At 38.4% G+C, this 26,281-nt stretch overlaps 1 protein-coding gene across 1 annotated transcript; it reads left to right on the plus strand.

Moving 5' to 3' along the window:
* The first annotated feature begins 764 nt into the window (after positions 1–764).
* On the plus strand, positions 765–24,629 carry LOC139737419 (cyclin-I-like). Its single transcript, XM_071648093.1, has 7 exons — positions 765–964; positions 6,589–6,751; positions 9,319–9,453; positions 16,556–16,630; positions 18,095–18,235; positions 18,662–18,892; positions 19,731–24,629. Exons 2-7 carry the CDS (start codon positions 6,632–6,634, stop codon positions 20,112–20,114), a joined length of 1,086 nt encoding a protein of 361 aa, XP_071504194.1. The 5' UTR covers positions 765–964; positions 6,589–6,631; the 3' UTR covers positions 20,115–24,629.
* The last annotated feature ends 1,652 nt before the right edge of the window (positions 24,630–26,281 follow it).

Consider the following 26,281-nt stretch of genomic DNA (forward strand, 5'->3'; position numbering starts at 1 on the left):
CTTCGTAAACAGCCAGTGAGTACGAATATCCAGGGGCCGACAAAAAGCCAAGAGACCGTTTGAATTTGGCGCTCTCGTCAGCTGCCACCTATTATCCGCCCGCCCACTCTCGGCTCGCTAGCTGCGAAATCGTCGTTATCAGCTCCAGCGGCGTAGAGAGTAGGGTACGTGCGTTTATATGGGCAATGGAACTCCTGACGATGACTTTCATTTGTTTTAAAATATCTTACGATAATTGTTAAGATAGAAAAAAGAAAGATCTATAGAAGTAGAGACATTTCTTTCTAAAGAGGAAATATCTGCAAAGAAATTACTAATTTGTTGCGGTGTATTTTGCAGTTTTTCGTACCGATTTCCGGGAGCGTAAGAACGGAACTAGATGTGGGTTGGGATGAGGAAAAACGATCGTGAACAGCTCAAGTGACGTACAATACGTGACGAAGGGGATTTTTGCATGATTGAAAGGTCGTAGCACAACAGACCAGCTGATCGATATGACTACGCTACTGGCGTAATCTTAATGTAGTCACTGGTATATAAATGCCTCAAACGGGTAATAAATCTGCATATGATTGTTGTGTTACTGTTTTACGGTAATATGTATCATGCCTATAAAGGGATCATCAAGACATGGAAAACTTCAAACAATTACTTACTTTTGACATTGACACGCGGACTAATTTGTCATCTAGGACATGTGAATAGGCCCAGTAAACAATGATTGGGGCGACTTGGCTCTGTGTGGTAAACAAGCGTACCCCGTACGAAGCCGGCGACGGAAGAAAATTTCTGTACGGGTCCGGAATTGTTTTCATTTTTATTTTTATTATTTATACCTAAATTAGAGTAAGTTAATCAAAATGGAGACAACAATGAACTAGATCGGCTTTCCAGGTCTTCACGGACGCTTATGGATCAGGGTGGTTCGTTCAGGCGTCGCTTGTGCCGCTGTTTTTGGGAGAAGGTAAGACGATTCAGTTTTGGCAAATTATTTCTGCCGAGCCGGTAGCGTAGGCTGTCGACGCAACCCAGCGTTGCTGGCCGTTGTGTATTGGGCGGTTTCTGCAGTAACGCCTAACGAACTTCTCCGGCTCGTAACAAAACAAAGTAGGCCTAGGGGTTTTGAATCCTATCTACTAGACCGTAGACCCTGAGTGTGTTGTCATTTCTGATAGTGATTGTGATGGGTCAATAATGTTTACGGAATCTCATAGTAGGAATGAATGAGAAGGTAAGTTTAAGAATATTGTTATCTATTCAGTGATTTGTCTTATTTTTGCCTTTTTTTAACACTACCCTTAGTGTCCACCCAGTGATCAAGCCGGTGATTGTTTTTGACAATTTTGTTGTGGGACCACTTGACTCGTACAGTAGTAACGGTTAGACAGAAGACGTTTTATATCAGATGTTAGATGGTCTTTTCTCTTCTCATCTTAACTAGACCAGTAGAGAAAGTCTACTTCACATTCTAGAACTTTCTTGACATTGTATTTCACTACCATACGTATACTGACTAGATCTAACGTTAGATCTGGAATCTAGTTCTTCTAGCAATGCAGCGCAATGTACAAATAGATTATTTTAAAAAAGAAAGAAAAAAATATTGTACAGTGTAAGTAGCAGCTTTGAAGGTCAACGCAGGACAGGTCAGGCTTGGTTGGCATCCCTAGTGCCATGATAATCAACCTACATCTACATGTATTGATTGTGGGCATCTTCGCTTCGCCAAGACAAGACAAGATAAGATGACGGAGCATATGTAATATGAAGCGATGTCAATAGCTTTTGCACTTATAAGGCCCGTGCACACACAACGAAAATCGAAATTACAATTGCGATCCAAATTTCGATTTTTTTTTTTGACCGTTCATACGCAAGGAAAAATCACACTTCGCAGCAAGGAAAGAACGATCAGAGGCCAAATTGCAACTGCGCGAAACTTGCATGACCGAAGACTGACCCCGCGGTCCCAATAATGTTGACGTTCACGCGCTACGAACGATGGGATTAAAAATACAGATTTCCGAATGTCGATCGCGCTCACACACACAACGCTAGGCAAAATAATTGCGATTATTCTGAAAAATCGCACTAATAGTGCGAGTTGGATCGCAACTAGGGTCGCGAAAATTAGTGAAATTTTTCTGTCCACACAGGAAAAAATTTCAAAATTTTGATCGCGATAAGAAAATCGATTTTTAAATCTCACTTTTTCCCCTGTGTGTGAACGGGCCTATTGTTGCTTGTTTAGGTAGACTATTCAGTTACAAAGTTTGGCCTTCCCTTAAGCTAAAACTCGTACCAGCAGTGCAGTAAATTTTTGCTCTCTGTCTGATGTGGATAAATTGTTGGCAATTTTTAAGCAGGCGAATCTGAATAGTGCCTTCTGGAAAAGACAATGATATAGAAACTTTGACTAGGGTGTCTGATCGCGCACCGAGTTGTGTCGCCCGAAATCTCTCCCCATAGGTTTTGCGTGGCGCTGCGTGTATTATGAATGGCGAGCGCGCGCATCAAAAAGTGGTCACGGTTTTCCGCTAAAAAATCACCTTTCCAGCAATTTCTTAGGTTGATCCCAATCAACAATCTCGACAAGTTAGGTATCATCTGAAAGGGCAGAGTTTGCTCCATACTACCTTCAGTCAGCATTTCAAAATTCGAAGTATTTCTGGGGAAAATCGGCAAAAGAAACATAAACTTAGCTGTTATTCCGAGACGGATTCGTTATTTGCAATGCTGACTGAGTGTTAAGAGGTTTCGGCTATCCGGAATCCATTGGTACGGTTAGTTTTTTGCTAGCTCCACGGGATCATATTATAAAAGTGTGCTGAAAGTACCCATATCACTCACTCCCTAGCTCAGCGAACGGAGGAGGCGTGGCTTGCATATTCATCACTTCAGCGCGACAACGCGTAAAGCGGACTGATGCATATGCATTTTACGCGAAACAAGCCACAATGACGCTTCCAGCGCGAAGATTAGGCCCGCACGTGCTTCGCGTAATGCATACAGAGCCGGCCCGCCCGATACGTGTGACGTACTTGACATGCATAACATAGCACACGTAGCACTCAAAAGCGTAAGGTAACGGAGGTTAAATAGTCGCGAAATAAGACATTGAAAAATGAAAGAAAATAATAAATTCATTAATTATTAAAGCATTTCACATTATCATGAATACTTGCTCATTCCTCATGACTGCACTTAGCCGATCAACAGTAAATTAGCTTGCCAAGAATTACGTTTTCAAAGTCTTGTTTTCTCAAGTCTTCGTTTCCGCCTGGGATCCCGTATTTTTTTTTTTAATCAAATGTCAAATTTTGATATTTGTCAAAATAATATTTTTACAAAGTAGATAATTTCATGCATATCTTAGATTTGTCATTTTGCTCTCCCTTATCGGCATACGCGTGACTTTGCGCACACAAGGGTTGATTTTATTTTGTTTTATGCTATTTTTGAAAGCATTTATAATACGCTAATGCGAACGTTTTTCAACCGCAACTAATGACTAATTGAAAGAAAAAAAATCAGGGTATTTGTTTTGATTAACGTTTGTAATCTGTGTAATCTTATTCCTTCAAGAGAGAATCTGTCCACAATTGTTTCTTGCGCAAATGTGTCGCTCAATCGCATGAACAGCTCAATGCAGACAAATTTCCGTTGCATTTGCTTTCTTAGTGTGTCGGGAAATCGGAAACCTGATAAAATAGATTTAAAAAAAACTTACCTCTCCACTTCTGTTACATCGAAGTCAAGTTTCACGGTTCCAAACGATGGTTACTATCTGTTCGAAATATACATTTTACTGCTTCCAGCGGAAGAATGACTGTCGCATATTCTAGAAAGTCGGAGGCACTACGTTTTCATGACACACGTGGACGGAGTTGCGATATTATGTAGCACTGATCAAAACATAAACAAATAATGACAAAACACAATAAATCCCTACAAACACACACACACACACACACACACACACACACAAACTCACGCCAACTGATACGCATAAATACGCATAATACCAAATACGCATAAAGGAACGATTATTCTCCGTTTAGATCCGTTCATAATCATCTGCTTCGAACACGTCGCGACGTAAAACAAGAGACAACAAATCAAGCTAAAGACGCAATAATTATTTCTTTCATAACTATCTGTTCCGTTTTTTGTTTTTTGGTTTTGTTTTTTGCTTTTATTCTGATTAATTTCCAGTCATAATGATATTTGATATTCTCATTTTTAGACACTAATCGTTTGTCCGGCGATAACGGAAGTCGATAACAGCGTTCCGTTTCCGTAAATGTTGATTCCAAATCTCACAAATTATACCCAAGAGCAAACGAAAATTGAACGTCATACTCGATCAGCAACAATGCGATGATGGACATATTACTGTTCTCACATTATTTCTTTCCTAAAATGTATCACTGTACAATATTTTGAAACAAGAGTACACCAATTAATGTGTGTGATAGGGCCTATACGAGGATGTGAATATTTCATTATCTGTTTCTCGTCAAAATTATGAAGAATTGATCGTTTTGCCTGTATTTCTATTGAAGTTTTATAACTCTCAACGAGTGACATACAAATACAGGGGTGAGATAACAAAGAAGCCTTAGCATTTTGAATTGTACATCCATTCAACATTTAATACGGAGACAAGTTATTCATAGCGTGAAACTTCACAGCGTGGATGTAATTGGTTGAGTGCTTGAAGCAAATGCAAATCCACAAAAATATAAATGTATAAGCTTAGTTACATGACTGGCTGATTATTCACGTGTATTTCACTAAACATGAAACACTCGTTAAAAATGTTGATCATGGAATAAAAAAAAAAAATGTCCGTTTTATAAAAAGGTCTGCGTGTTCCGTTCTGCAGAGATGTGATGAAAACCAAGAGCCTGGAACCTTGATGAAATCAAAAGCATACCTGGAAGAAAAAACAAGACAATGAAGGAGTGAGGAAAGCTACAAATAGGCGATGAAGTTTGGATGAAAAAAGATGGAAAAACAAAATAAGATAAAAACATATCTTGTAATAAATGAAAGGGGGAATACATGTATGAAAAAGCATTACCACTATACCAGAGCAGTACAGTTTTCACGGGAAAAATAATAGACCACTAGAATCAATAAAATATACTTTTAAACGGAAAGAGGAAAATGTAGAGAAGTGTTCAAAATGACCACAAAAAAAAAAAAAAGCTGCGCAAAGTTCGTGCTTGCGCTTCCAAATTTCAACGCAATAATAGCTAAAATCCTGAGTCGTATACTCGTACTGCTGTACAGGTACACGTGTGCGCGTCGAAACGTACACAGAGCAATGTAGAAGCCGGCCACGTGTATGAAAGTGGAATCAAAACGCATATCGGTAAGGTAGACACCGCCGACTCTGAATTCTTGATTTTACAATTTAGGTCAAACTATACTTCAATATCGATCATACTCACTTTACACACCCTTTCCGATCTGATCAGCGCTGATTTCAGGCTCTTCGTAAGTGTTTAATGCCGGCAGTATGCGTTCGACCGGGCGCGATCTGCAGGCCCATCCCTAGGCGGCCCCGGCCCCGGTGATGCAGGCCAGGCCGATGGATGGTTACATGGCGAGATAGCTCATACAGCTTCCGTGTTTATGTCCAGTATACAGTACACACTGCAGAGCGTAACGTGCGCCGTACGTTAGAGTGGGCGGGACTTAACGAGTGCGTATCCAAGCCGGGAATGGCTATGGAAGGTTGCGTATTAATGGCCTCTGTGCGCTCATCAATTGATCGCACGCGAGCCGGGCTGTGCGGGCAAATCTTACGTGCTCGCACTCGCGCTGTGAACCACTTTTTTCACGCGATTCTGGCCAAAATAGTCTAATCTGGCATCAACTTTCGAAGCTTATATCTCGTGATTAAAACATCTGTGAGCCTTGATATTTGGCACATTTCGTATTTAGACATATCTCTTATCAAATATGTAAGCAAAATCTCTTAAAGACATCTCAAAGCAATATTGTAAATTACCTTCAGACACCCTACTTTGACCTAGAATCTAACCAAAATAAGCTTGAATATTGATCAATTAATTTTTTTCCCATGTCAGGTACTAGTATTTAGTAAGTGAATCTCATGTGAATTGAGCAATTAATAATGTTATCGACATTCAGGCCAAAATGCCAACTGGAGATTTTTAAGGTGGTAAATCTATAGCATCTAATACAAAATTCTGGACTTTGTGTAACCATAAAGAAACCAGTAGAAAGGCAAAGAGAATGTAAACATTTTGGTAAAAGCAAAATAAGATGAATATCAAAGCAGTTGTGATTAAACTTAATTGAGTACTTAGTATAGCATCATCCTTAGCATTCTTTTGGAATCTCAGAAAATTACCTTGTATGTTCAATCATGTTTGTGCATCTATCACAGGTCACACGACACTTGTTCATATTACACATGAGATGCAAAAAAAGTTATACTCTCAAATCATGGAACACTAAATCATATTCTCTGATTTAGTAAATCAGTTATGAGATTATACTGGTATTGAATTGTGTGATTTATTTTATAAAAATGTATCGATTCATTGGCAGGTCCCCTTGGTAGCTAAGAGTGAGACGGTAGACTGGTGTCACAATGTTGGACAGCTCTGTTAAAAGAGTCCAGTTGAAGGAGCTTCGCACTCGTTTGTGCAGCGCCATCAACAAGGAACACCAGTCATGGAAACCTCTGCTCATAAAGCCCCCAAACAACAGTGTAAGTGTTTTACCTCCAACTTTTTTCTTTTAGTTATGAAGTCAATCTGTAAATATGATATGTCCTTTGTTTAATCTGTACTCAGTTTTCATTCTTTAGATATTAAAAAACGAAAAAACTTGATATTGTCAATAAGACCAGGAGTTAGATATAGTACTTACACGTAATGAATTTCCATGAAAGCACTAGTTGTTTGGACCCCTCTTTGTAAATTACTTAACCATTCTCATGCGTGAATTGTGAGTTCATTTAAGACTTATTTTCAAAGTAGATTTTGGCATGTTTTTCATTGATTGAGGAGTTTGTTGAACCAACAACTATTAGACCTATACCCAGAAGACAACCCAAGTGCTAAATCATATGGGGTATGATGAATAGTATATGTTATCGCGTTAGAAATTATGCTCCAAAAATAAGATATGAACATTCACACCCAGCATTAAATACGACATTCAGAGTTGATAAAAAAGAACCCAAATGTGTAAAGGAAAAGTCGAAATCTCAAGGTTGGAAAGATTTTTGCCGTAGGCTAATAGCAGTTTTGTAAATTGCTGAAGGTATGATTAATTAAGGGTGTAAGTCTGAAAATTGGAAGTAGAAACGAAAACAGCAATCATTCAACTTCATTAAATACACAATGATCTAGGATCATCCTACTCTGCAAATGTAAGCATGATGAGAAAATAACTAATTTAATGTTCAGTATCATGGATTCATGGGATAATCATAAAATACAAACAAGCACCAAAAAAAAAAAATGGCCACTTTGGAAATGCTCTTTAACACACACACACCATCTAAGATGCCCATAAAAGTCCACTGTACATGCACACTGACTAGCATGGGGCCACAGGTAAGGGTGTTTGCAGCTGATTCGTCTGTGCATACGTACATTCTGCTCGTTGTTACCTTTCAATGGGCAGAATGAGTTGTAAACATAACATGTCCAGTGCATAAAGGTTTTTGGGTAATGTTGGACTGGACTCTTGTAGCACAGGGTCAATTCAAACAATTTCAATGTTATAAGTTTGGTATTCACAGTATGAAAAAAGGAAATTAAAAGTTCTGTTTTCTCATTCTTTTCCTTTCTTTTCCAACACTTTAAGAGAGATGTGGTTACCATTCAAATGTTATTTTTAAGTAAATATGATTTGGGCAATTCCGCGGTTAGTAACGTTACATTTGAACAAATTTAGATATTTGTTTTTACTACTAAATTACCATTTATTCATTTCAAGCCAAAATTTTGTCAAAAACATGTTCATCATTCCCAGGTTTATGATACAGAAAAGAATGAATACAATCCAAGAAATAATAGCATTGCTATGGCAACTTAAAGGGCTGGTTAGTAACGTTACGAAAAAAGGACATGACAAAAAAATCAATGTCTTGTAACAAAAAGTGTGCAAAAATTCAAGTTACTTCAAACAAAGTGTTGCATTAATTTCAATTATTGCATCATGACAAATGTTCACACAATGTTCTTTAGCAGTTCGACCAATAATTTCTTAGCTAGACCCCCAAAAGCATGGTTAGTAACGTTACGGTTAGTAACGTTACATTTGTCCGGAGTAATTCCGCAGGTCATTTCACCCTTTTGTAATTGACAAAATGTCACATGACTTTTGGAATATTTAAATGTATTTATCTTTTACCCTTTAGCAAAACTTTGAGGAAAAAATTTCAAAGGAACCCACTGTAATTTGCATTTAAGTGAATTTCAGCATCCCCAGTCCCACATGTACATTTTAAATGATGGTTTTAGATCTCGCGAAATCAATCAATACGAAAGATAAAATCTACTGAATTTCAAAGACCTTAATGATTGGTGAACATCCATGGCATTAGTTGATACCTAGATCAAAGAGTAAGATAAAGAGGCACATTTCTTTTATCCATGTCATGTCCACCTAACTGCGGAATTGCCCATATGCATATGAGGAGAGAGGAAATGATCTCAGTTACTTTATACTCGTATTAAAAATGGAGCTTGGTAGAAGATTATGTCTGTACCAGGTAATCAGTGTAGAACTCTAATTAATATTAATGTCTTATTTATCTTTGTTGAATTTTGTCAAGAGTAATGTATCAATTTGTTCTCTAGCGATCTTCTATCTCAGGGAATAATTTTCCTGGTATCGCATCGCAATATGCTATGCATTTTTACACCACTGCTACACAAACTAACTTTTGTGTAGTTTTCTTACATTGTACATAGAAGTGTACAGGATATCATTGAAGATATTTTTCATCAGCTGAAATTGCTAATCAAATTTGAGTTTGAAAATTATTCCCTGTATCTGCTGATTCTGTATTACATTTGACTTCAATGCCCTCCCCCTCCAAGAAAATAATACAAACATGAAAGCAAAACAAAGAAAAAAACTTGAACAAATTATTTCTTTTCTAACGAGGTCAAGTTCTTTAGCGAAGGGTCAATATGTACTGGTGCATTTGTCTGTCATGAATAGTATGTAGTAGCAGCTTCAACTTCAAAGTGCTTGTATACAAAAGGTGAAAATTAGGATATCTATGTGACGAGTATCTTTATGTTCCTATGTGTGCAGGAGGCAGAGATCGGGCCCAGTCAGCGAGATGAGATGGTGCAGTGGTTGTTGGAGCTGAATGTCAAGTTCCGTTTCTGTCCAGAAACATTCATGCTAAGTGTCACGTTGCTGGATCACTTCCTCACGGCAGTGAAGGTAGGCTTGGTACAATTTTTCCAACTTAAATACCTCGTGCCACACCTTGAACAATTATTTTGCGTTTGTCTACCCATCTGTTCACTTTAACAGTAGCTTCTTCTGCAAAAGAGTACAACTTGTTTGGTCTTCTACAAAAGAGTACAACTTGTTTGGCTTTGCGCTCTACTTTCGATGTTTCATTTATCACTTTGGATCCCCAAACTCAAATGCCATGATAAAAGAGAAAATGTCATTGTGGAAAATAAAGAAGGTATTCACAGATGCTGGTAGGACATCCTTTCAAAATGTAGTTCCATCATGGATTAAAGGCAGTCATCAGATTGTTAAAGGTACGACCTTCTACACTATGACTGAGAGAAGCAGGCTGTTAGTGCACACAAATCATACGCAGTAGTTGGCAGTAATCAAAATTTAGTGCAGTTCATGTTAACACCATGTATCTATCTCTGCTTTAAATACGTGTATTGAAGCTCCATAGGATCAAGGGGGGGGGGGGGGGGGGGACTTGAGAGAGAGGACTGATGAAGGAGATTTTACTGTATTCTATTTTCAATCTCTCTTCCTCTAACCTGTCCTTGTATGTCATGATAGCAGTGTCAGTTTGTGAAAGGTGATTTAATCAGAGCTGTTGCTAGTGACCTGGGGAGAAAGGAAAATAGGAAGGAGGGAAATTGATTCGTAGCCAGACCTGGTTCTGGATATTGGGAATGAGTGTTGGTGACTGTATCGAGGCCAGCGATGTTCGGAGGGGTGCTTCCCAAATTAGACCCAGATGGATGACTCAGAGCTTTGCTTTTATATTTAAACCTACACCGTGACAGTCTGACAGACAAGACAGCTTATATAGTTTGGCTTGATGAAATATGTGACAAAATTTGTTTCTATTCTTGAATGTTATTAATAGTTGTGTGTTGTAATTGTCTTTCTCCAAAATTGTGCAGCAAGTTCAGTATTATGCAGTCCTAGTTTTTAATTAAAGAGAAGGGGTTTTCAAAAGAACCACTGTACAAGACTACTCACACTAAAAGGTGGTACATGTAACATGCATGTAACATTGCAAATTCTTTGACTTTGCCCATTTAACAAGGGCTCAGACTGAAGGTTTATCATACACTTTTCATGAGACATGTTGAGGGGGGGGGACTTTTAATCACATGAAACACTTATCAAATAATCTATAATCTGCACAAAAATCTTCCTGTAATCAAACTATTAAAGTAGAGTATGCAAAGCATGCATATTTAGTTGAAACAGATTAATGGATTAAAGCTTACTATGAGTGGTACTTCAAATTTGGTGAAGCATTGTTGTCCTATCCTGCCTTTTCTTGAAACCTGATTTGCTTTTATTGCTTTATGGTCACATGCAGATTTGTAAGATAATCAGGCTGGGTAAGCTTTTATGACATTATTTTTTAATGAATCATACGCCCATAAATGCCTGAGCAAACATGTCAGGTCATGATAAATACAGTAAACAGTTCATATGACTTGACATATAAGACTTAAAGTGTCACCCAGTTTGTTCTCTCCCCGTTAAGTGCTGTGTATCTAATTTCTGAAAAAATCAATACTCTGACGTTCTCATTAAGGTTATCATAATAATTGTCCTTTGTTTTAATCTGATGACACAAGTAGCAGAGTTAAACGTCATATGTTAACCTGTGTAGACTTTGTACAGAGATTCCAACCCCAAGCACCTTCTGATCTGGAGATTCTCCCGCCTGAAACCCCTAGCAAACGGGAGACTCCAAGTTGATGTGTGCGAAGCGCACATCACGAGCGCAAAGTTCTTTGCTGCCGGGGTCCAAGCTCTAGAGTTCTAGATGCTCTCTCGTGCTATCTAAAGCTGATCTTTAAGCATACAGTGGCAATAAGTAAAGAAATGCTTTCCAACAGGAGACACAGAGCCAGGGTGGGAGAAATTAAATCTCAAGCGGGAGAACGGGAGATTTTGCAAAAACGGGCTTTCGGCGGGAGGTCTCCCGTCGAAAGCAGGAGAGTTGGAGTCTCTGTTTGTATGTTTGTCCTTGGCAGCAATTGTGTTCAATGCAAAGGAAATTGAGACTGGTCTGTGATGGCTGTCGTTGATGTTGATAAAGAGATAGGCAGATCTGTTGAATATTGCTATTCTGCTTTTACAATAATTTCACACTTGAGTAGAGTTGTATGAAATGGCAATGCACTCCCCTTGGCTTACACCCAAGCATTCAAGAAAATTGTGAAGAAGTCATTCAGATAGACTCCAGTAGAATGCGTGCAGGTATTCATGTCAGAACATGACAACTAGGAAAGCTCTGTGTGGGGTTGGGAATGGGGTTGTATTGATTTGGATCTATGACCTTTGCTCTCTCCAGCCTCACAGAATGTGGGCTTCAGCATTGGGAAATGTGCACAAACTTGCATACACCTTGTGCAGTCCAGGCTCTTCACCGACTCGTACGTGTTAACATGCACGTAGGTCACGGATTACTGCTGTCTGTGTATTGAATTGTTCGCTTGCAGCTTAGTTTCATCTGGGGTGTTTTCTTGCCAGACCCTGTTTGTTTTTGGTTGGTTTTTCCTGACCACACCGATATATTTCTTGGATTTTTTCCCTTGTAGTCTTAAAGGTTTGTGCATCACAACAGTAGCAAAATAAAACGGAACTGTTACTATGACAATTACATCATATTCTTCAAAATTCCCATCAGATGTGCACATAAGTAAGAAGAAAAAGGCAATGCCCAAACAAACATACAAACAAACAACTCTTCCAAATAGGTTAAGTAACTGTTTTGGTAAAAGTAGACTAGTCAGTGACAGAGTAAAATGTAGTAAGCAGTCGCTGCTCGTATTAAATCCAGTCAATAGTTGTTTTCTGCGGGTAAGTCATTTCTCTTCTTTTTATTTGTAATTATTTACTTTATGGTGAGTTTGTGGTGTATCATGCAGTAACATGCAGTTGGAGCCTGCTATCAAAGATTTATGCTGTTGAGTCACAGCAGTGGTCTTGTATTTTCAATATATGGCCAAAGACAGAGGACAGAAGGTACCTCAATCATAGTAACAAGCACAATGTACTCATTTAGTCTTATGGGAAGTAGCTGTCATTTAATCCATCTGGATAATATAATTTATGGTAATTTGCACGTACATGACCCGTACTTATCAGTTTTCGAGTTGGCAATTAGTAAAGCAGGTGTGGCTGATCGAACTTGCATCTATTGACATTCACATAAGCTGAAGTAATTTCCCCTTTTATCCATTTGCAGCCTCATTGCACATACATTTCATTCTGTGCAAAGTCTATTGTTTGTGTTTCTAACCTCACTCCTGCCCTCTTGCACCATTCTTACAGTACATGTACTGCAATCCAGGCTTGTACTGATGCAATGACAGAGCAATGCTCTGTTCCCCTCTACCTGTGTGTTTATAGCACATACATTGTATTTGTACAAGTAGTATTTGAATTTGATATCTTGAAATTAGAAATACTCAGCATACAAGATATTTTCAGTGTCTTAGAGAAACAGAGAATATTCAAATCACCAGCGTAACTAGTGGTGCCAGTGTATGATTTGCATACGTTGTGCTGGACATGCAGGGAGGTGAGAAAACACCTCCCTGGTACATGTACCTGTAGGCCTACACATGTAATACATGGCGTTTGAATAAAAGTGAAATGTGTTCAACAACACTCGTGAACAGTATGTGAAATGCTTGTTGATGATTACAGTAGTTAAGTCACTTGGAATGTAGCAAGTAGTCATAAATACAGATTTCATGGAATGTGGAAAATTGCCAGAGTTCATGTCTGTTTTTTCATTTGTCGTTCACATGACACAAACCCTTCTATCACATGCATGATAGCTTGTACAATTGTGCGTTGCTCAATTGCAGAGATCTGCATTCTAGTTCTACTGCTAAAGTATTGACTTTAAAGGCTTTTATAGCACAAACTGAATACGCTGTCTGGGGACCTGAACAAAAGAAGAAAAGAGAAGTCTGTGAGCAGGGGTTTATCCTTTGTTGCGCAGTCCCTTTATAGCTTGGCTGTAGCAACCTATGAAAGGCAAGTATTAAAATGTCATCAATTCTGCTGTAGGTACCTGGTACATGCAAACAATACATTGTATTATTGGATGTGAGTTCACTATACAGATCCTGAACTGTTTGAATACAACAGTATTTTAACACTCTCCTCCTGTCTTTGCAGAAAATTATATCCACGATGACCAGTTATGTACCACAATCCAAGAAACACACTGTCCACAACTTGCAGTTATCCTCATCTATAGGCTAATTTCCAAAGCATTGTACAATTTATATGTGTCTTGCTGAGGGGAAGGAGGAGGCCTGGTGGGCTCTTGAACAGACAGCATGTGCAGTGCAGTATTAAACATGTGGAACAACAAGTCCTATGCTAGACATTTTGAAACATTAAAAATCATCAAAATGTTGCATGAAGTACATGTACATCTTCCATGTTCCTTGATGCAAGTCTATTTCAGGATGATTTAAGACGAAAAAACCACAAAAGAAGAAGAAGAAAAGCCCCAAAAGGAATTGCAAGAAAATCAAGGAATAAATGTGTTTTCATAACATTAAAAGCATGCACAATTACCAGTTTGAGCTGAACATGTTGATACCAGCTGTCATCAACAAAATCTTGGAGAAAGGGAAAGAATTGCTCAAAGCAAACACAATGATTCATGTTGTAAGACAAGACTCATTTTATTGAAAATCTTAATGACGGATATTTTGCTTGCTGTCATATTCATTGGTCATCACGCTGCAAAATGATAAGGTAATACTAAGGCTACATTTTGGCATTTCATAAGATAAAATATACTACATTTCACTTCAATGCCAACAACAACTTAGTTATTTATGCATTCAGAAAATAAATCAGCATGATATTATCTAGACTTGGGGATCTGAGAGATTTAAGAGATCATATACAATTACTCCCTCTGTGCAAAGCTGCAAGTACTCAGACAGCTTATCCAGACACCCCAGAGTCAGCTGAAAAGATAATCCGGTAATGCTCTCGAGGGAAGAGACTGATTTGCGCGTATCCTAATTTAGAGGCCAGTAAACATGAACTATATTTGTGTAGGTTGATGCCAAAATACAATTCATTCAATGAAATATAATTGACAGCAGCAGCTGTATTAAAGTTCCTTGTGATTGTCATTATATGCAGTAGGCCTCTGAATACTGTACCAGATCTTTCATAGTTGGACTGAGGCCGCTTCATGATCGTGATTTTGCATCTCTCCTAGCTCACATCATGTGTGTGTTGTTGTTATCTTTTATTATTATTTTCCTGTGAGGCCAAGTAGCAGGAAAAATTAGATTTTGGTATGAAGTCATGCTACATGCAATTTCCTGTGTAATGATAACATTAAGCTGTCTGTACTGGAGAGAGAGATGGAAAGCCCTTTGCACACTTACAGACAATTATATGAGGCACTGTTTTTTTATTATTATCATCTTTTTATTAAGTTATTAAATTATTATTATTATATCACTATTTTATGACAACACAAGTAAAATGGGGAGCTTTGTTTGGCCTTCGTATGTGTTGTATCATGCATCTGAACTAGCATGATTTGCAGCAAGAATGTTATTGGAAAACATTCTAACAGATGTCTCAGATACACTGCATGTTAATACACTCTATGTATTTGAAGGTGTGATTATACTGCCCAGGGGTACAGTTTGTAGGGTTCATGCTATCAATCTCGATCCTCGGCCAGTGCACTGTACATAGCACTCTGTGTGTGCGCCTGTGTTCAGACTGCTCTCCTTCCTACATGTATCAGAATATGCAGGAGGGGGGTGGGGGGAGGGGCTCAGAAAGGCATAACCTTCAGATGCTATCAGACTTGATGTTGACATGGCAAGGTCAGGAGTAGAAGAGATCAACAACATGGTCTGCCCTCTGAGGTCAGATAAGAGGACCAACCTGACAGCACTTAGTACATGAGCCCTGTAAACTAGAACCAGGTAGTCTGGCTCCTCAGACTTCATTGTCTCACAAGGAGAGGAACTCCACTGAGAGCTGATCAGAAAATTTTAGAGTGCAATGGCAGCATCTAGTAATGCATTGTATACCTTTGCTCAGACATGTTTGGTATGCTGCATGTACAGCTCAAGAGAATAAGCATATAGATCAGTAGATCAGTAATTGCTGGACAAAGTTTATGTTATCTGGCAAGTCCTTATCTGCCTGATATTATCAGTGCTAAGGCTCTTTGTGAAGACAGCACCTTCTCTCCCATCTTGACGTCAGCTATTTGTCAAGTGTCAGATACCAGGTCAATGTATAAATAGTATGCAACAGAAAATGAATCACCTCACGTGACTGAAGTGTTGGCTCACAGATCACAGGGGAGCTCGACCAGAGTACAATGTACACTTAATTTCTTGACTTGTCTTCCTTGTAGATGTCTAGAAAAGACAACTGCTACTTGTATGTCTCCTTCAATAGTATCTTTGAGGGGATTTGGAATGGAGAGCAGAAAGTGGTTAATTCAAATGGACCTGAAATGTAACGATTAAAATCTGTTTAGTCAGATGACACAACTGTAAAGCTAGTCTTGCGGTATGTCTCACAATATTTATTCAGTGTAAAAGGTAGTTATAGCATGTTAAAGGAGAATGATAAGGAGATGTTGAACAGGGTGCAATTGGAGATTTGCAAGTACATACATGTACAATACATGTACGGGCGGATATGGCAGTTTGCGTGCATGGTATCATGCTTACGCAGGCTGTGTGTCACTTCCTTCTGTTATTACTTTTTGTTTGTCCTGCCTGGCCAAACATTTGATGTCAAAAAAAAGAAAGGAAAGGACTAGACTCTTGATGTGATATGTCATGTGAGTGCTGAACTTTTAGAGAGAAATGTAGAGGATCAATACATACATGTGCCTTGTGATTAGAAAGTTTTCAACATCAGTTTCCATATTTTGGCAACTGTTACAGAGGATGTTTTCTTAATATCACAAAATAGGTTGCAGCAGAAATAAAGAAAACAAAAGCCAGAGTTAATGTATGTTGGAACATGTTGACAAATGTTTTTTTTATGTATTTCTGCATTCTCTTTGTAGGCAAGACCCAAGTACCTGCGATGCATTGCCATCACATGTTTCTTCTTGGCAGCAAAGATGAAAGAGGAAGATGAGGTAAATTGACATTGATTTATTCATGTGAATCAATTAGAAATATTTGCTGTGGTGTCCTGTAGCAACCTTAGCCTGTCACAACCATCAAATAGTTACCTGTAATAGTGTGACTGACATACATAGCGTGTTTCTGCTGTTATTTTTTGAGCAAACGTTATAATTTTTTATTCAGTCTTTGTAATGGATGGAATGATTTTCCTCTGTTATATTGAAGAAGAAAGTATGTAACATCCTTATTAAATATTTGATGAGAATCATAGAAAAAATATAGAAATATAAACTGATTTTTTCCTTTTTTTTTTTTTAAATGGCCACAGAATGGCCAAACCTAATATGTTTGTTGTTGTGTGAATTTTGGCTAGAATATTTTTCATATGACAATAAAACTACTGCACTGTTGATTTACAATGTACCTTTAAGGTTACTGTTTGCATTATGTCAGAGGCCGAGACATAACATTTCTAAGGTTTTTTTTTCCAAGCTTTTGATAATTCAGATGCACACACAACAAATGTGTGTATCAACACTACATTGTATTAACAAGAGACCCTCAGTGCTGTTTATACAAAAGCATTGCATTAAAAGCTGTGACTGAAAACAGTGTACAAACTGTGCAGACTGACTTGACTCTTTTCAGGCTGATGTGTAAGTTGTGGATCTGATAAACACTGTCACAAGGAGGTCACACCTGGCTCAAAGCCAGTGTTATGACGTACCATGGTATTAATGGTCATCTGCTCTGTATATGTACAGTTACATATTTGCATACTGTACATGTACACACAATTTTGCTGGGAATAGGTTTCAGGGGAAGTACTGGTAGACTGTAGGGCAGAAAAATCCTGTTAAACAAGGAAATGTCGACATTCCAGGAAAACTGAGAGTGACGTGCAATTTCTAGAATTCTTCCCATATTTGTGTATGCTTTACCATCCGCATTTCATCAGATTGCATTCAGATTTGCTTTTTAGCAATAAAGGATGAAAAACCCAGCCAAATATTGTGATTGTTGACTGTACCTTCATTATTCTGACTTATAGACCCAAGATAATGCATCTTGGTAATAAAATGTTGTACAACATTCATACATATTTTGATTAGTCTGAAGGGTACCAGTGCATCGTGCATGATGAAAATCCCCCTCATTGCAAATACCAGTTCCTGTACTTTCTCCATTCTCTTATTCATAAATTAATACATGTACGCGTACATTCTTCCAATTTTATGAAACGGTTACAAAGCAAACGAACATGTTAAAAGTCATTGTGAATTAATGCCAGTAATGTCATTGCTAATGCCATGTTCACTTTGAACTGTTTATGTGTATATTTGTGTAAATGTATGCAAGTTTGCGAGTGTTGCCTTTCATACACATATAGATATGTAATTTTTTTCTTTTCTGTTTTACTACCAGTGTACCCCAGTGTCAGATTTATTGTAATGATTATCTCTCCATCTCCACAGATGGTGCCAGCTACTCAGGACTTTGTACGTGACAGTCAGTGTGGATGTACTGTGAGTGAAGTGCTACGCATGGAACGCGTAGTGCTTGACAAACTCAAGTGGGAGCTTAACTTTGTCAACTGCTTGGATTTTCTACAGATAGTAAGTATTTGATTTTTATATCATTTTGTTCAAGAAGCCACAGGTGTTGGCCATTGTAGAGCCTCAAATGTTTTATTTATTGGGTAGCATAAGCAGATGACTTACTGCATACTGTCATATGATGGTTGATACATGTCAATAATTTTGCACTTGCCTGCCAAGGGTTAAAGAATGTGTGCTAGCCAAAAGTACCATGAAATGTGTGAATGGAATCACTGCGTGTAATGTGCAGAAGTTCAAAGTAAAGAACAAAAAGCAGCCGCATGAGGATATAGCAGAGTAAAACTGTCCCTTTAATGATAACTATCAGTAGGAGGAAATATTTACAGAAAACAGTAAGAAACACCAATAGAAACTGATCAAATTTTTCATGAAGATTTTAGGCGGCTAACACACTTTCATGTCCATCCTTGTCCCCGCCCACAGTTCCATGCCATGTTGCTCAGCCAGCGCCCCACCCTACTGGAAGACCTGCACCACATGACCCCATCCCGCCACCTCTCCATGCTGACTGGCCGATTGAGCCAGTGCATGACCAACCACCAGCTGGCAGCCCACCGGGGCTCCACTCTGGCGCTGGCCATGCTCAGCCTGGAGCTGGAAGTGCTTGCTGCTGACTGGCTTCCCCTTACTATTGTGCTGCAACGCATGGTTCAGGTGAGTTTAATAGTTTACTCAGGTTACATTTGAGTTTGGGAGGGGGGGGGGGGGGGTGCCAAGTCTACTGAGGATATGTTGGCTAGACAAATCATACCTTTTTGTGCAGCCAATCACTGAGGACAAAGCCTAGTGAAATGTATCACTCTGCTTTGCTGTGTCTGTAAATGGCAACCGGGTAGGGACACTGCTCAAGTCATGGTCCTACTGTATCTATTTCAGCAAAATCAGTCAAATTGGACATTTCCTCAAGCGCTTGATAAGTGTGATGTCTCATGGATTTGCCTTATTGCTGTTGACACACACATTTTACAGATTTGGTGAAATCAATTTCTGTAGTGGCTGCTCTGTTATTGATTGCTTTGACTGAAATATCAAATATTGTGAATTGAAAAACATCTGTATCAGAATTGCGGATTGCCAACTAAAGTACTTTTCAAGACGATTTTATGTTAGGTTTTGTTTACATAAGTTGTTTAATCATGCAAATTTAATTCACTACAAACATGGACAATAAATGTGGAGTAATGCTATGTTGTAGAGTGTGATTTGCTTTCAAGTAGGCTTATTAAGCTTTCTCCAGTTGTAAGTTCATTTGATAGATTGATTGTATTTAGATATTCAGTCACCAATGCCTTCATGCTATGAAAGTGTGATGCAATTATGTCAGCTTTTCATGAGTGTGACACTTAAATAGAATGAATGATATACATGTGTGTTTGCTCTTTATAGTTGAAGATGAAACACATGAAGCCGTTATTGATTGTACACATGATAAAGGAGGCCTTGAACATTCTTCTATCTTATTTTCAATTCTATGTTACTTTCTTCTGTTCAGGTTGACAGTCAATGGCTCATCCATTGTCGTGAGCTGATTACGTTCACCTTGTTTGGCCATTCTGCCTCCCATCGCATGCCGAGCACTCGCCCAGTTTCTCCCCCCGACTCTGCCTCACATCAAGGGGACACCTCCCAGAAAGCCACCGCAAACACGGCCAAGCGCAAGAAGTGCGAGCTCGGCGAGAACGTGTACGGCGCGGTGAAGCGGCTCGTCGACAAGGAGACCTGTGATGTGGCCCTGCCATCGTGCCCCGTTCCCAACCCTCCTGCTCCGGGGAAGAATACGGTCTCTCCCCCAGGTTCGTGCGGGAAGGAGGTTCGTACCGATGGGGATGACAGTGTGCCGGTCCACCCTCCTCTGACTTCCATTCCAGTCACTTAGACCTGCAGCCACAAGAAAAAGCCTCGCTTGAAGTTTTTCTGTGAGCCTCTCAGCCCTGTAGTGTTGTTAACAGTGTTTGTCATGACAACAATTATGTACATGTTTTGTAAAGAGTAATTGTGATGGAGTTTTCCTGATTCATTGGCAAATTGTAGATAATGCTGTTACTCGAAGTAAAAAAAGAAAAAAAAAGATCATCCTAATATATTGAGAAATTCATATTCTGTTCTTTTGATGTGATTTAGCCTACTTTTTGTGTAGACAAAATGCCATGTTTCATCAGTGCCTAGAAACTTGTGTAGAATCCACCTCTTTGACTGCACCAAATTGATTTGTATAGTACAGCAATATTGTAGTGTTTGTATATATATATCAAAATAAGATATATTCCAATGTGCTAGACAGTACAGTCGAATGGGGTTATTCCCATAACCTTGATCATAGCGTGTTGATGCCAAAACGTGCTGCATAGAAACAGAATTGTAGCTGCTCATAAAATGTGCTGTGAACTTGTTCCCGACATCTTTGTGTGAATCGCCATGTGAAGCAAGTGATCACTATGGAAGGAGAGAAAAATAAGACTGTAGGTCATAGCCAGACTGCTCATTTTGGGGTTTTGTCTAGTATTAAAAGAGATGATTACCGGACAGATATTTGAAATTTGTGTGTGGCAATTACACCAAATACAAAAAATACAACAAACAAACACAGGTAATCTTCACCACTTGGATATTTGAGCAATTTTTTCTGCTGCCAAACAGGCAGCCTTTGTCCACAGCAACACATGGATATGTTGTACAGTTTACTGTTAATGACACCAACAGTATTTCTTGTCATGAAAGTGGCTTATTTGATACTGGGGAGCTACCCTCAGAAATTTTGTACTGAAATCAATTACCTCTTGAAAAGTTGGACATCTCACTGTGATTATGTTTCATCGAAGCCATTTTGTGGATACAGGAGTAGCAGTCACCAGTGGAAGCGAGAAGGAGATTTCATTTTCTTTGTTGTTTTTCCTTGCAAGAGTGAGATTAGTTTTAGTGGTCAAAGTATTTGTTAGTTGGGTAGTCTCCCAGTGAAAAACAAAGATGGACGATTAAAAAGATGGTTTGTTTGTGTGCACCTTGTCTTTATATCTTTAAATTTTGTTACTGTTTCATCTTCACTTTCTCAGCACCAGAGAGTAAGCTTTGCTGAGGTGAAGTTTACAAAGATAAGTTGGCCACAGCACAGGGTTTGAAGAGTCTTCACGGCAGATATCGCTTTATTGCATTCCTTTCTCATCAGAACGTGACTGCGTGAGCCTATGCCGAGATAGTACAATGCTGCGCATATTGTTTCTGGGAAGCAAAGAGGATATAGGAATAGCTATCAGTTCTTGGTCAGTATATGTGCTGTTTTGATCTACACACTCATTTGTGATTGCTTCATGTGTCGTGGTGCTGCTCAGATTTGTATATGATTTAGATTTCAATTCCCTAACATGTAGTGGAGCATTTTTATAACCTAAATGTACAAAATTTCTTGTTTTATAGGCCTCTATATGATGTAAAAATGTAAAAAAGACCAAAAAAATCTAATTATTGTTATTTATTCTGTTTATGGCTGTTGAATGTACTATGTATCATTTTTTTTTTTCTTTGTTGTAAAAATCTGAAGTGGAAACATGGAATTTGTATTACCCTACCTAGTTTTTCTAGGTAAAATTCCAAAGGAGAATGCACCGTAGAAAGCTGTTTTGAAATCACAGCGAGAAGATCAGTGAGTTTAAAAACAGGCTCTGACAGTTTGAATATCATTGTATGGAATATAACAGGGACTTTGAAATGGTAATCTTGTTTGCGAGACGGTGACATCATCCAGTAGAAACTCGTTCACTTTGCATGCTGAAAGGCAAAAACTGTGATTCTGTATAGTATGAACTTCCCTCGGCTTCATGGTATCCTTGATGTCATCTGAGCCGAGTCATAAAGATGGAGGATATGCTTAAAACAGATGCAGAATCAATGACATTTCATGAGTGAAACAACTGAGGGAGAACCATGCCAAAGATGTCACAGGACAGTGGAAACAAGACAACTGTGTTAAAAGCCCCATGTGTGGCGATTTAAAAAGCATATAAAATGTTCATCACTTCATTGCCATTTATTCCATTTCACAAGAGTTTTTAACTGATCTCCTCTTGTCACGAAACTGCTTGAAAGCAATTCTTTTTGTCATGTGGGTTCAATCTCCTTGGAAGATGTTGGTGTGTAATATAGTCAGAGAAAAGAGTATATTGATATTCCCTTGCCATTTTGTGACATTTAGCGTATGTATATATAGTTTTGTATTATTGATAGCATAGAGGAGTGGAAGCATTGTATTGATGCAGGGAATGGGTGATATTTGGGTGAATGCTACCATGCCCTGGCTGGTGAATGTCCAGCGAAGGGGAAAGGGAAGGGGACAGAAGTAGAAGAGACTAAGACTTTATAAGTGAAGGGGTTTGTGAATCATATTGAGACTGCAAGTTGCATGGAAATAAAGTAATGTGTGTGTTTTGCAAAAAAAGGCTTTGCTGCACACATGTTCCAAAGTGTCTCTTGTACAATACAGACCACCATCATAAGATACTGAGACCAGAGACCTATTTTGTGGACAATTTAATATCTCAAGTTTGCATACTGTACTGGGGAGTCTAGTCATTGATGCTCTCATTTCTGTGATAGCCAGCTCACTACCAACATCAAAATCACGCTGTGAGATTTCACGAGCTCGTGTCTAGGCAGATCATCCCGGAACGGATGCATAGAAGTACACATGTAGTTTGGTGAAGATTTTTGACTCCACATAACCAGTTTGAATTTATTTGAAGAAGAGCATGTCTAGACTCCTCATACCAGTATCTTACCTCTTTCTTGAATCACAGTATTCTACTCTTTAGTCTATCTCATTTGTGTTCCCATTTGTGTTACAATATGTGTATTTTAATGTCTTAGTATGTTTGTAAACTGCAATAGGAAATCTATATTTTTATATTGTGAGTGGTGAGGGATGGTGTATTGACAAAACCCATCAGCATATTATACATCGCCGGAACCTAGCATCTTTTCTGATGTGTAAGTGGGAAGGTGGATGTGGTTTATTTCATTGATTGGAATTGGAACCCATGCTACCAATGTAGCACCAATTACAAGTGGGATGGTAAACCACCTTGCAAAGGTTTATCCACTCTCCTTAGCCATCAAGATGCCTTTAGATAGGCCAAGTGAACCAAATCTTGAGAATATGTGTCGTGCAGTGAGGAGACTTACAAGCATCGACAATATGTGTACATCAGCTTTATTTTTCCGTTCTCTGAAAATGATCTGTGCTTGTCAATCTAGCATGGACTTTTTCCTTATAATATGAGGGAAAATATAAGTGAATGCACAGATTGTTATGTAAAATTATAAAATGGCTTGGTTTTTTTTTTTTCAGATGGAAGGAGCAGAGACGAATTCGCAATTGTTCTTTCAGCTGGCATCCTTCATAATTTGTTCACTCCACATTTTTACATAGAGCCCATTTTTACTGAGCTGTCCCCATCGTGTGTTGAGTGAATTTTATGAAACATGATTTTCCTGTGGGTCTAAAATTGCAACTCATATTTATTTTTTCGTTCTGCTTTAATAATTGTCAAATGTAGTCATTCAAGTGGTATTATTGAGGCTTGTTGTATTCAAATGATACTGCTAGTAAGCAGTGAAAAATGAGTATTAATTTGATTGGCTTATTAATTTTGTTATATAAGGAACTGATATAGAGGGAGAAAAAAAGGGAACTTGGTCTTTGGGAGGGAGTTTGTTCAATTTGTGCAGGCTTTGCATATGCAAACTTGAATGTCACTACCTGTTATTGATGTTTTGTCCATGTAGTGTGAAAAATTAAAAGCAGTGACAAACATGGAACTCAACCAAGATATATGGAGAATCATAAAGTCATTGTTCAGAGATAACAGGTTTTCCTGTATTTTTGATTGTACTGTCCAGCCAGTCTGCATAATGTGCACAGATTTTCCACACATTCTTGTTTCTTCTGACTTCCATGTGTTCAAGCTAGTTCTTCAAAATCTGTTTCACTGTGAATTTTTGTTTGGTAAGAGGGGGATGGATTTACATTTGATTTGCCTAAACTTTTGAGTATCTGTGTATTCTCGATGAGCATCGTTGAAAATACACCGTTTGGTGTCTCAAATGTGCCATGCTTCATTCCATCCTTCTGGGACTAGAACTTATTTATTAATTCTTCCTAGATATCCCAGAGGTTGAAGCAGAAAGGAGGGAGAAGTCTGTCAATATATTATTTATCCTGTCAAAAGGATTCTTATAAATCTGGCGCAATTTGCCGTATGACTGAGGAAAAATGATGTTGAGGATGGAGATTCTGTCCTGCTACATTTCTTGTTGGCTTGTTTTCATTTTGTATCGTCTAATCAGGAAAACTGCTTAGATGTGAAGGGGATGAATAAAGGCTTAAGCATTTTGTGTTGTCTGAAAACTAGTCATTGTTGAGTATTCTTTGCTTTTCTTTTGCCATTTTGCATCCGGTGTGCTGTAAGTGAAGAATAATAGTTAAGTGTGGCTGAAAGAATCTACTGGTGAATGAGAGGTCTATTCATTGATCTAGAAGAATATGTACTTATAATAGATCAATAAAGAGAAGACAGCCATTAAAAGGAATTAAATAAAATTTCCTCTTCATCCCTTTTCAACTATTGAGGAGGGATACTTGTAGTTATTGTTTGCATATATTTATACACATATATCCCTATATGCAAACATACACACACATACACACACATACAACATGATTCATCTCGTATGTTCACTTGGTAATGATTCAGATATGCTAAGGACAATATCTGTAGTTTCATATTCATGCTCGGTGACAGAAGGCCAATTTTCTTAACAATTATTATACAATAAATTGTTACATATGCTCAACATTTATCTTGCCCAAACTAATGAAAGAACTAGGAAAGCACACTCATTTCAGCAACAACAACAACAAAATGGTTATAGTAATTTTCAGAAGTGACGGACGTGGGCAAAACCAGAAGAAGAAAGTGCCCAATGGTCAATACAATAGATAGTTATATAGATAATTTTACATTCCATAATTTGAAATCAGAGTGGGATTGAATGATACTTCCTTGGTTTGTATTTTTCATCAAAATAAGACATGCCTTTCCTGCAGTTCTTTCTACAACCATGAACCTACTACGACTTACTGAGAGTAGGGAATTACGTGCAATAGAACTGCAGTGTATGTGCAGTGAGTTGTCTGTCTCCGCTCGCTTTCGATGTGAAATTATCTGATTTTTAATTCTGATGCAATAACCAGATGCCCTATCTCCACTGTACGTGCAATGTTTACATGTATGACTCCGTGTCAGAAAAGGAAAGCACTCCCTCTTGAGTCATGTAACGTCTCGCCTTGGCATTTGCGGTGCGCGCGATAGGAGCTGCTGATGACAGTGTCAAATTACAACTGGAGGTACAATAATCTGCATATAGCAAGAATCATACTGCAATATTGTATACCTCTGGTTTTGTGTGTGTGATGCCAACATGTGGTTGGTGAGGTTTTGTTTAATAACAAAACGCCAGACACAAAACAGTAAAGTAATAATCAAACAAACAGCAACAGCATCGGCAAAATAATGCCCTCTGGCATCCTTCACGCCGGCGGCATAAGGAGTGAGTTCTTCGTCCGAAAGCCTCTCCGGGCAGCCTCAATTCCATCAAAACTACTCGAAATGTTAAACATAAAGAAATAATATGAAAGGACGATTGGCTTTTCTCATATTCAACTCTCAAGTCACGGAAAATACAAACATTTGAGATTACAAGCTTCGATCGAGGAACAAGCACCGTCCTATATCACCGTATGCATGCATGGGATTCAAGTAGCCTCAAGTGACAGTCACATATCATGTGATTGCTTTGTTTTGTTTTTGTTTGTTTTGTTTGTTAGTAGTTTTTATAGATGTATGAAGCTACAAGAGTAGCTCCATGGTCACACAATGAAAGTTAATTCGTGTTTCCACGAGTAGATTGTTTTCGTTTTTCAATTTTGACTCTGATGATTTATTATAGCCCGTCGTATAAGCATACCTTGAGGAGACAGGGAGAAGGCTTTAT

This window comes from Diadema antillarum, unplaced genomic scaffold (assembly GCF_040938485.1).
Source record: "Diadema antillarum isolate AM-2024a unplaced genomic scaffold, OU_Dant_1.0 seq00000693_RagTag, whole genome shotgun sequence".
Taxonomy (NCBI): domain Eukaryota; kingdom Metazoa; phylum Echinodermata; class Echinoidea; order Diadematoida; family Diadematidae; genus Diadema; species Diadema antillarum.